Below are 12,699 nucleotides of genomic sequence, written 5' to 3'. Positions count from 1 at the left end.
TGACCTAAGAGATAATTGTATGATGATAGGACTAAGTGACCACTGAAATTTTTCCCAATGCTAATATTCTTCAGTTTTGTGGTTAATAATTTTTATTTTTACAACAACAAAAAGTTGAGATTTAAGCTTGGATAATACGATATTTATTTATCTAAGCCCAGCTCTTCCCGTATTTAATGTCAGCATTGGAAAGCCACCAGAAATCTGTGTTTACCAAAATAATTGCCTTCCGTGCATCCAAAACTGGCTCTAGTAGGTGGTGTGGACACTTGTTGAAATGGCTTGGGTGAAATCAATGTCTAAATGAGAAGAATGTCCAATTTAGAAAACTCGTTTAGTATCATCTTTTTTAACAATGTAAAATGGAATGTAGGTGCAGAGAAATCACACAAAACAAGTTTGTGCTTTATGAAGTTAGCTGAGCATTGTTGAAACTGCTCTTACGTCAAAGCTCAGCCTTGCGGATCACCCCACAAGCTTCCCTAGGCCTTGGACCTGTGATAGCCTCCCTTCCATAAACAAAGTGTACAGACTTTTATTTTAGTATTTTTAAAATAGTTATAGTACTTGAATAAGTATCTAAATATTCTACTTTCATTTTGCCTTTTAAACTATTTGAATTTGTAACCCTCTTTTAGTCTCAGGCCTTCCATGCTTTATTGCTCCTTGCAACAATGTGTTGAGCGCATTGGTGTGCAGACTTCACTGGTGCCTGCGGCACTTGAGGCCTTGGCTGTTTAGGCCTTGGCTGTGAAGAGCATGGCTCTTCATGCCTCAGTCCTAAGTGCTGCCCCTCCTGGACTAGCATTCCTCCTGTTTGTCCTTAGCCACACCTAGGTTTGGGGATTATCTCCCTCTTAGCCTTCAAAGCCTACCTGGAACATTCCTCCTAGAAATACCGCGCCTTCTTTGGCAGATACGTCCTTTTCTATAGTCTCCTGGTGTCTCTGCAAAGTCAGATGTGACATTCATCACATTGCTGAAATTTTGCTGTCTTAAACACATGCGTGCATGCGCACACACACACACAGACTTTTTTCTTTTGGGGTGAGAATTGCTGTGGTGTAATTGGGCTCATACTGGAGTTTCAGCAAGGCATTGATAAACTGCAGAAAAGGACATATCTGTGGAGAGATGTGATCCATGCTGTCAAGGAGCAGGGCCTGGCTGCCTGGTGACTCCATGTCCCCTTGTGAGAACAGGCAGGGTGGGTGGGCTCAGGCCTGCGCGGAAGCCTCCACCCACAGGCCCAACTTCCTGCTCGGGGAAGACTCAGTTTGTGTGGCCCAGGCCTCTGAACTGAGTCAGGTAAGATGATCAAGAACAACCTTTCTAATGTTGTCTACAAAATAACCTTCACTGCATCACCTAGGGGCTGTGGCCTAGCCAAGAGACCTTTAAAAGTTTATCACAGTGCATTTTTGGCTCTTCTCTCTGAGTTCCCTCCACCCTGTGTTTAGCCTTGAGAATCTTCTCTCTCCCCTCCCCACCCCCTGCCATTTTAGCATTCCTGAGAGTTTAGTAGATTGTTCAGAATAGCTGTTCTGTCTACTACTACCTTTTTTTCCTCTAGCATTCAGTTTGTCTGTTTGCGATGTTATTTTATTTTCTGAAATGTGTGGAGAATTCTGTTTTGCACTGGTCATGTGTAAATTGATTATAAATGTTTCATATCCCAGCTTGAAGCATTTTGTACATAGAATCACTTCAAGAAAACTGTCCGGGGCCCGGCGGCGTGGCCTAGCGGCTAAAGTCCTCGCCTTGAACGCGCCAGGGTCCCATATGGGCGCCGGTTCTAATCCCGGCAGCCCTGCTTCCCATCCAGCTCCCTGCTTGTGGCCTGGGAAAGCAGTCAAGGACGGCCCAAAGCTTTGGGACCCTGCACCCGCGTAGGAGGTTCCTGGAAGAGGTTCCAGGTTCCTGGCTTCAGATAGGCGCCTACCGGCCCGTTGCAACTCACTTGGGGAGTGAATCATCGGAGGGAAGATCTTCCTCTCTGTCTCTCCTCCTCTCTGTATATCTGGCTTTCCAATAATAATAATAAATCTTAAAAAAAAGAAAACTGTCCCAAATCGTGGAAAATTGTTTTTTTTTTGTCTTCAGCTTATGCCTTTGTTATGTTCTGAGAGCCAGTGGCCTTTCTAAAGAGCTTTACAAATATCAAATGTGGTCATTTTCTCCTATCTTTCCTCTAACATGGAACAGTGACAATAAAACTCACTTGAATGTAACTAGGTTTAATTTCACTGTTTTAGGTTGTCCGGGTGCCTAGACACTGCCCGAGAGTTCACACTGCGTAGAATCAGCAAAGCGGAACTCTGGATGTTAACATGGCTTTTATACCCTTCGCTACATTGCTACCAACACCTGATTAACTTTGATTACCTTTGTGCTTTCATAATAAAAAATGACTTTGATTAAGGAAGGTTTCAAATACCTTCAAAAATAAGGTCTACAAGCATGTGTCAACAAGATTCACACTTTGCCTGGCCTGATATTGTCTGTTCAATTCCTTTTCATGGAGAAATGCCCTCTCTTTCCTTGAATTCATGAATGTGATTATTTTCATGATCATGTTTAATATGGCACAAAAAACAATGCTTTATTATAGATTGTTTTAAAGTTCTGGAAATCCTAATATTATGTTCTTATTGTAAAAGTTACATACCAAGAAAAAAAAATTTTAGAAACCAGAAAGTGCATGAAAGTCAAAGACCACTTTTACTCCGTCATTACTAAATTACTGCCAACTCTTTAGGAATATTTCCTGCTCATCTGTATATATTCAAACATACAAATCTTATATATTTTTATAATCTTTTTAAAAGATTTATTTACTTTTTAATTGGAAAGTCAGATTTACAGAGGCGAGACAAAGATCCTCCTTCTGCCCGTTCATTCCCCAACTGGCCACAACAGAGCCGAGCTGATGTGGTTCCAGGAGCCTCTTTCAGGTCTCCCATGTACTTGTAGGATCCCACGGCTTTGGGCCGTCCTCGACTGCTTTTGCAGGACACAAGCAGGGAGCTGGATGGGAAGCGGGGCTGCCAGGATTAGAACTGGCGCCCATATGGGATCCTGTGCATTCAATGGGAGGACTTTAGCCACTAGGCCACTGCGCCAGGCCCAAAGTCCCAAATTTTCAATCCTGCAAATATTTAAATAATACTTAACTGAAAGTTACTGTTAGTGGTTTATGTATTACATAATTTAAGTCTTTATAAGTGTCTATATAGAAGGCTGGGATGTAATGGGTAATGGATGTAATGACAAGGTTTTGAGAAGTCTGGCAATAATTATCTTGACATAACAAAGAATTGCCTAAATGTATGTGACCTCAGTGCTTATTTTCTCTGTGACATCTGTTAGCCAAAATACATTTGGGGAATGTTGTACCAGGCTGGTGAATGCAGCCCTCTATGGAGCACAATAGAACTATGACTTCATTTTTCTTTCAGTGAGTTAGATCATTATTTGTCCATATTGCATTAGTATCATAATCAAGTAATAGCTTTGTTTAATTTTCATGTGATCTGCTTAATGTTGGTGGTGCTGGGCACCAGGTGATTCTCAGGAACATGTATTTCTGAGAACATTTCACCATGTTGTATAAACAAAGTAAGTGTAAGAGCACATGTGTCCATGTCGCATAGATCATTTCACTAAAATTGGTTATACATAAAGAAGGATAAATGCAGTGATATCGTATTGAACCAAACCTAGAAATAAGGTATATAAAAGTCAAGGAAACGCATCCCAAAGATCGTCGTGAATAGTTAGATTGTAACTTATCTGTGAGCAGTTGATTAAAGATGACTTTGGAAGAGTTTAAAACTAAGGTGGCAACATTGTGAGCATTCTTACAAAAGGCTTGCGTTACTGTGTATTTTTAAAATATGTCCATTTTACAAGAAATATAAGCAGTTAACACATCTTAGGGGAGGCTAACTGTCTGACAAAGGAAATGATTTTGCATTCCCTGCCCCTTCTCCCCTTACCGTGGGGCATGGCATGAGGATGGAGCCCGGGCACTGGTGCTCCACAGCTGTTTAGTGGACACCTGCCCTAGCCTTTGTCCCCACGGCCTCGCCCGTCCCCCAGAATGGATTAGCTGGTTGGCCTTGCATCTGGTCTTTACACATGTGCTTGAGAAAGTTTATGGAAATTTTAACTAAGATAAGTTTATTTTGGTTCAAAATATTTTGAAATCTGTGCATCATGTTTTCTATGAGTTTTCCATAAACTTAAAAAAAATGTTTGAAAGAAAAAAAAAATACAGAGAGAGCTCTCAACTGCAAGTTTAGCCCAAAGGCCAACAACTAAAGCTGGGAGTTGGGATCCAATGGAAGTCTCTGGGGTGGAGGGTAGGAGCCAGCTACTAAAGATATTGCTGGTACATTCCACGGTGCCCTTTAACAGGAAGCTAGGATCGGGAGTGAACCTGGAACTTGGACCCAGGTGCTCTGATAGGAGGGGTGGTCCATTATGCCTGTCTCAAAGAACTTCACTGCTAGACCCAACTCTTGCCCGCTTGGACTTTTTAAAGCCTTCTTGTGTTGCATAGACACTTTGGAGATGACTCTTTTTCTCTCTGGAGCTACAAAGGTAATTTTTCCCGTATTGTTTACAGTCAAATTGCAACTTCAGGCGGAAGAGAGAGGAGTTGTGTCCATCAAAGGAGTGTGTGCAAACCGTTACCTTGCTATGAAGGAAGATGGAAGATTGCTGGCTTCCGTAAGTAATGCTTTCTTTTTTGTAGTTTTTTTTTCTGTTAACTTCTGACACCAACATTGGCATTTATTAAATCTTTATCGAGGATTTTTACATGTGTTATATTATTGAAATTTCAAAATCATCCTATAAAACAAAGTATTCTCTTTATTTCACAGATACAAAAACTAAACTTTTGAGAGAGTAAAATAGCCCAGAAAATATATTTGATATGAGATATGGACTAGATTGGATACGGGATAATGTTAATTTGAAATATTAGTTTCAAATCACTGCATTTTAACAAAGATTTATTTATTCATTTTTTGTTTGTTTTTAAGATTTATTTGTTTTACTTGAAAGAGATACAGAGAGAGGGAGAGACAGATCTTCCATCCAATGGTTCACTCCTCAAATGGCTGCGACAGCCAGAATTGGGCTGATCCAAAACTGGGAGCCAGGAACTTCTTCCAGGTCTTCCACATGAGTGCAGGGTTCCAAGGCCTTGGGCCATTTTTCACTGCTTTCCCAGGCCATTAGCAGGGAGCTGGATCAGAAGCAGACCAGCCAGGATTTAACCTGGCACATGGAGCCAAAGGCAGACGTTAGCCTTCTCTACCACCATCTGGTCCCTTGAAGATGCTGGACAAGCTTTTTCACCACCCTAATGTCACATTGAAACCTTTTTTTTTTTAATGTTTTGTCAACCTCATGTGGATGAAGGTTCACTATTTTCTATTTTTTGTTTTTACTCGCTGTGGTGGACTGTACCTATGGGGATGCATAATGGAAGTGTAGCGGACATTAATATGTTCATAGGTGGAAAGAGAGAGAAGTATGTCCTCCTGCATGCAGGATAGACTCACAGTGAAATGGCTGATAATCTCCTGCATTGTTGGGAGACACCTCAGTGGCAGCATGATGGACTAGTGAAAACTCACAAGACACCCATTGTAAGACTGGAGGGAGAAGAGTGGGGAGGAGAGGGAACTTAGCGAGTGGGAAGGGAGACCCCAGTGCCTATTAAATAAATAAATGAATAATAACTATAGCAACTCAAAAATTTTGTATTAATTTTTTGTTTGAAAGGCAGAGTGACATAGGGAAGGAGCGAAAGCGGCATCTTCCCTGTGCTGGTTCACTCCCCAGATGGCTGCAAAGTCAGGTCTGGGCCAGGCTGAACCCAGGAGCCAGGAATTCCATGCTGGTTTCACACGTGGACAGCAGGGGCTCTATTACCTGAGATTCTGCTGCTACCTTTCCAAGTGCTTAAACAAGTAACTGGCTGGAAAGCAGAGTAACTGGGATGGGAACTAGCACTAATTGCGAGATACTGGCTAGACTTGCTTACTTCTCTGGACCACAGTACTGCCCCCATCACTGCATTTTACCGTACAAAAATAATTGTTTATAATTTATATTTATTTGAGGGGCAGGGAGGTAAAGACAAACATATACCTCTATGTCTATCTGTATCTCGTATTTGAAATTGGCAGGAATCTTGAGTCAGGGAGCAGAGTTGTATATAAAACCGGGTATTCTGGTACCAGAGTTGAACATCTTAACTCCGAGGCTAAATTCCTGTCTGTTTGCCAAAGTATTAACTGCCGTTTTTAAAAAATGGATTATTATGTTTTAAGAGTTGTGGAGAAATCAGTGAGGATGGAAGTGTTAAGTTTGGATGATCCATTTTAAAATTTCTCCTTTAGGATTTGACATGTAAACATTGTTGAGAATGTGGGCTTTTAACCTGGATGCGGATGCTATCATTTATTTAGCTTTCTCAGACAAATTATTTTGAGTTCATTCTCTTACTTATATATTAGAAACTGTAGTGATCTTATGTCATTTGCTGTTATGTGAGGACTTAGTGTATATATCAAGTGTCCTTGTGAATGTCCGACACACAATAGTTAGTATACACAAACTCATTGTAGAAAGGAATTTTTTTTTTTTTTTTTTACCATTTTGTTGTGGTGAATCAAGGCTATAGTTCCTGGCTAATATTCTCTCTACTAGTGCTTGCTTCCTGCCAGCTTCAGCTTTATTATTAGCACTAGGATTGCATGTCTGTCTGGCATGCACAGCGTAGAACATAAAAAGGGATAGTAGACACAGTTCCTGCCCCCGTCTGCCTGGGGGAGGTGTGTGTGTGTGTATTGCCTGCTGTTGTGCCAGGGACCAGTTCTATCCTCTCTAACACTATTCCCACAGAAAGGGTCTTCAGTAGTGTTTTGAGTTATTTAAATGATTTTTGAGTTTCATGTTTCTGAATGAAGGCTTTTGGCTTTCTGAAGATGCTGAAACAGAAAAAAAAAAAAGAAATTTCAGCCATTCTAATTTCAGATTGATTATGTGACAGATTTGTATATTTATATATTATCAGTTTACACTGATTTTGTAGGATAAATAACAAGTCTGGGTATAGTGACTCTCAAAAAATAGCCTCAAGAATCCTCTTCGGCAATAGCCAGTGGGGCTAGCATTGTAGCATTAAGCCACCGTCTGTGATGTCAGTATCCTGATACACGGGTACCAGTCCGTGTCCTGGCTGCTCTACTTGTGACCCAGCTTTCTGCTAATGGCCTGGGAAAAGTAGCAGAAGATGGCCCAAGGGCTGGAGTCCCTGCACCCGTGTGGGAGATCCTGATGAAACTCCTGGCTTTGGTCTGGCTCAGCCCTGGCCATTGTGGCCATTTGGAGAGTGAACCAGCAGATGTTAGATCTCTCTGTCTCTATTCTGTAACTTTGACTTGCAAATAAATATTAAAACGGAAAAGCCAGTAGTTATATAAGGTTTATTCAACTGAATATCAAATGATTTCTTCTGTTAATGAGTCATAATTCTGGGAAACAGAATAATGTTTTGATATTTATAAAAATGTGTAAAGGTTTTGAGAAATTAGTTTTAAATTTTGTGTGTGTTCATAGCAGTAAGTAATGTTCAGTAAAAGTATTGTGGTATAGAAAGGGAAGCGATTAATCTAGAACTGAGGGAGATGACCCATGAAAGTAGGGTTTTAAATTTTTGCTTGCTTACTTCAGAGAGACAGAAATACTGCGTCTGCTGCTTCACTCAATATCTACAACACCCAGAGCTGGGCTAGGCTGATTGCAGGTGTGGGAAACTCAGTCCAGGTCTCCTGTAGTGGTCACAGAGGTGTAAGTACCTGAGCCATCACCATTATCTCCTAGGGGCACATTGGCAGGAATCTGGAACCAAAGACCAGCCCTTGAGCCCAGACACTCCACTCTGGGGTGCAGCTGTGCCACATGTCAGCTTGCAGATTGATTATTTCATGTGAAAGACAGTGTGACAGGGAGAGAAAGAGAGCAGGGAGTCTTGCTTCCTCTGCTTTGGTCCTGAAGTGATTGCAATTTTAATCCACAAAGTGGAAGGAGTTCATCAGGCAGTTAGGGAATATAAGAAATGGAGCAAGAGTGTATGTAATTCTAGACATAGAATGTTCAAAGGCTTGGCTGCAGAAAGCTGCTTGAGGTATCTAGAGATGAGTTCTGGCAATGGCTGCTAGGACAGAAAGAACCTAGCAGAGTGCTGTTATTTGCAATTAATTAGTTTAGAAGTGAAGTCAAGGGCCTAGCACAGTAGCCCAGTGGATAAAGTCCTAGCCTTGCATACACCAGGATCCCACATGGGCGCCAGTTCGTACGCTAGCTGCTCCACTCCCTTCCAGTTCTGTGCTTTTGGCCTGGGAAAGCAGTCAAGGATGGTCCAAAGCTTTGGGAACCTGTACCTGTGTAGGAGTCCTGGAAGAGGTACCTGGCTCCTGGCTTCAGATCAACTCAGCTCTGGCTGTTGCAGCCACTTGAGGAGTGAACCAGTGGATGGAAGATCTCTGTGTATGTGTCTGTTCTCTCTCAGCAAATCTGACTTTCCAATAAAAAAATTTTTTAAAAATGGAAGTGAAGTCTAGGGTAATATCAAAGATGGCTCCTAGTTTTCTGGTTTTGATGAGAAGATAGAAAAGGGGGTGTGGGGCAAGAGCAAGTTTCGGGGAAGGTGAGAAGTGCTACGTTGTCTGCCCTTAGGTTGTCTCAGGGAAAGTCAGGCGAAGATGATGACTAAGCAGTTGGGATTATGAATCTGGCACTTAGCGGAGAATTCTTTGCTGCCTTATAGATTTGGCTATCAGCAGCCCTTGGGTGATAGTTCATACGGGGAATGGCTGAGTCTTCCTGGGTAAAAGAATACAGCTCTAGAAGACTGACTCTTCACTACTTTCATTTCAACTCTGTTGTTTTACTTTTTTTCTAGCAGTGTGTTGTCACATCCAGAAGTGAGGTAATACTTTGGGAATATACCAGAGTAGTATTTAAAATATTTCCCAGAACAATAATTCAAGAGGTAGTTTTGGATGACCTTGATATTGTGGTGAAATGAAGAAGAAAGGTTTCCAGCTTTGCCCTTTTCACCCTAGAATGTGACAAATCACTGTGATTTTACTAGCAACAGTGGGAGTGGTAGGAGAAGGAAGAAAGGAGGTGCACAAGTGTGCTTGTTACAGTTATGACAACATTGCTACAACGGTCCTAAAGCGCCAGACTTATCTGGCTCAGTGAGTGCCGCACATCTGAAAATCGGCAGAGCATCTGAAAACTGAACCATTGTCTTACTCTTTTTTTTCCTTTTTTTTCCTTTTTTTAAGACTTATTTATTTGAAAGAGTTAGAGAAAGAGAGAGGCAGAGATAGAGAGATAGAGATAGAGAGAGAGAGAGAGAGAGAGAGAGAGAGAGAGAGAGAAAGTGCGTGAGTCAGCCTCCCCTCTCCACCTGCTGGTTCACTCACCAGATGATCACAGTCAGGAGCTTCATCCTGATCTCCTAGTGGGTGCAGGGGCCCAATCACTTGCTTCATTTTCCACAGCTTTCCCAGGTACATTAGCAGTGAACTGAGTTCGAATTGGAGCAGCTCGGACTTGAACTGGCACCCATATGGGATAGGGTTCCCATTAACTCATTTTTGCAGAATTCTCTGCCCATTAGAATTCAGAGTTACAACTTTTTTTTTCCTGCAAACAGGTATTACACTTCTAAAGGATTTTATCTGTACCATCACAAACAAAAAAATGCTCAAAAATAGTGTTTTCTAGTTCCTTCTTTATCTAAAAAGCAACTTTTGTAAGATTACCGTCATAGCATTTTATTTACTCTAACATGTGTTTCTGCCTTTATGGATGTATGTTAACTTGCTTGATGCAGTAAGAATTAATTTAGCAATCTTAGAAATATATCACAGCTCTCTGTAGTTCAAAGCCACAGCTATTAAGCATAAATTACAAATTAAGGGTCAGTCTGCTTTGTAAAATGGAACTGGCCAAGATACAGTGGTTGTAACTACGTATGCATGTTCCAGCTCCCATCCTGGACCTCATCCTGCCAAGTGCATGAATTCATCTGTAGTTTTGCAATCTGGTTTGTGTGGCTTGCTGCCATGAGTCTTCGGCAGCCATCCTGCCTCTTTTAACCTGGAGGTTGGAGGAGGGGAACTGTATCAGTCTCGAAGAAGGCAGTGCCCCCAACTCAGGGCTTGAAGGTGTAGGGTGTTTCAGGGAGCTATGTATTTCCGACCCAGGGCCATTCACATGCCTCTGTCAGGGGTAAGTGGCAAGTCCAGGAATCTGATCCGTAGCTATCATTGAGGATGCAGTTGTGTCCTGTTACCTAGAGAAACTGTATGAAGTTGCACTTGCCAAAGTCATAAAACTTCCCACTCCTTTTCTGCCTTGCCCCATTTCCGGCTGGTATGTTAATGGCACATCCCTGGGTGCCTCTGCATTTGAATCCGTCGTTTCTGCAGGGATTTGAAAACATGCCACTTTCCTCTCAGAAAGAATACTCTGGCTACATGGGATATTTTGTCTCTAAGAGTCAAGTTAGGTTGATTATTTCCAGAGTGTAAAACTAATCTATGTGCTTTTCTTTCCTGTTCATATATTAATGGCAAGAGCTAGGAAATATGCAAGCTCAAGCAGTAACTATATTTATCTGCCAAAGTCTATATTTGGAGGTTGAAATAGAGTAGTTCTTTAATACACAACAGATTCCCTACTCAATTCCATAGCAGGAGAAGTCTTGTTGCTATGAGCAACACAAGCCCAGAACAAATATTAGGATTTATGATTTCTTAAGTGCTCTAAAATTGTAGATTTTTTAAAAAGTTACAAAAAGTGAATTTAATTGTGGTTTTAAGTTTAAAACCTCAAGTTGTTAAAAAGTGGTAAAACAAAATTTGGTCTTTATTAGGTAATTGCATGTTTTATCTATAATGGTATAGATTGTGTTAGCCTGAACAAAATAGCTCGGAATTAGAAGGTAACTTGTGTTCATCTGCAGTAGTGAAATATGAAAACAATTTGTGGTCTGCGGATATACAGTCAAAGTTTAAAGTATATTACTGTTGACTCACAGAATAACAATGGTTTGGGAGCTACAATAGAGTTAAGTATGGAGAACATATTGAAGGCTCAGTTATCTGCACTGACAATCTATACTGATCAAATTTGTTATAAATATGTAATATTGAGTGCCTGGCACAGTAGCCTAGTGGTTAAAGTCCTCAGCTTGCATACACCAGAGTGTCATATAATCACTGGTTCTAATCCCAGTAGCCCCACTTCCATCCAGCTCCCTGATTGTGGCTTGAGAAAGCAGTTGAGGGCGGCCCAAAGCCTTGGGAACCTGCACCCACGTGAGAGACCTTGAGGAGGCTCCTGACTCCTGGCTTCAGATCAGCACAGCTCCAGAATGGGAATATGTATCATTTTTTAAAGATAAAATGCTAACTAAATGTAAAACTTACTGCTTAATAATAATTACTGTTTTTGTAATCCAACATTAAAGATTTTACACAACTTGTTTATAAGATTTAGAAAAGAATTACTTTTAGCTTTTCATAATTTCTGTATTTAATTTGTTCTGAAATACTCAACCTTGATACTTACATCATGCCTGTTTTTAATTCTCAGAAGTGGTGTAAGCAAAAGCATTTTTGGATTACTATTGAGCAAACTCCTCTATGAGCCAAAACTACAAAATCAAAGTACTGTAAAAGAATAAACAACCCAGAAAACAGACCAAGGGGAAGTGGCCATAAGGTTCATATCTTAAATTGAGCCCTGGGCCAGGACTCTGGAACCAGTACAGAGAGGAAAGTGGGGGTGGTGGGCAGGGCAGAAATGTGGAAGTAAAAGCACCCGTACTTACTTTTAGTGTGAGAAAAAGTGGTGGGGGGAAGGGACGGCGGGGGAAGCTTCCAGCTAACTCAATCTTAGTTGACATATGAGGAAAAGCCCAGAGAAGTGAAAGAGCTTGGTACAGGATAGTTAGGGATCAAAGCAAGCTTGGGATCCAGGGTTCCTGACCTACAAGAGATTAGTCAAGATGCGAAGTTAGGCTAGTCAGACTTTGGAATGGGCCATCTGGTCTAGTTTTCTCCAGTATTAAACAGTCCCACAAAATTAAACCATTTTCTATATTTAATTTCCTATCTGGATTTTCTCTGGTCCTAGTTCTCTGACTCATATTTACGTTGTCTGCTATCACTGTATTGTATTTTTGTTGTCAGCTATTTGAAGTAGTTTCATTGTTCATTAAATTAATGAATATTGATTGACGACTTATTATACATCGGGCCTGGATACAGCAATAGATACAATAGATGAAAATACTCACATGGCCAGTTGCTAGCTGGTGAACTAAAGAGATCTGTATGGATACAAGTGTCTGTCCAGCTGTCTATAACTAACCTGTATTGAGCGTCATTGAGAGAGTACAGAAATGAATGAGGTGTTTATAGTTCATAGTATAGCTGGAGTTACTGTATTCAGTTACTTGAGAAATCTGTTTTTGCCTGGAAGTACTGGTTGCTAATTATAGGATGAGGTTTTCTTTTTTTTTTTTAAGATTTATTTATTTTTATTACAAAGTCAGATATACAGAGAAGATGAGAGATAGAGAAAGATCTTCCT

The 12,699-nt window shown here is 40.9% G+C and overlaps 1 protein-coding gene across 1 annotated transcript in view; it reads left to right on the top strand.

Moving 5' to 3' along the window:
- FGF2 (fibroblast growth factor 2) overlaps window positions 1–12,699 on the top strand; it is a 56,172-nt gene that overhangs the window by 36,044 nt on the left and 7,429 nt on the right. Inside the window, exon 2 of the mRNA XM_058666887.1 lies at window positions 4,631–4,734. Within this exon, the coding sequence (XP_058522870.1) occupies window positions 4,631–4,734 (104 nt within the window). The remainder of the gene's footprint in view (window positions 1–4,630; window positions 4,735–12,699) is intronic.

This window comes from Ochotona princeps, chromosome 7 (assembly GCF_030435755.1).
Source record: "Ochotona princeps isolate mOchPri1 chromosome 7, mOchPri1.hap1, whole genome shotgun sequence".
Classification (NCBI taxonomy): Eukaryota; Metazoa; Chordata; class Mammalia; order Lagomorpha; family Ochotonidae; genus Ochotona; species Ochotona princeps.
Note: the sequence above shows the minus strand (reverse complement) of the source record. Positions and strands in the feature narration are given on the sequence as shown.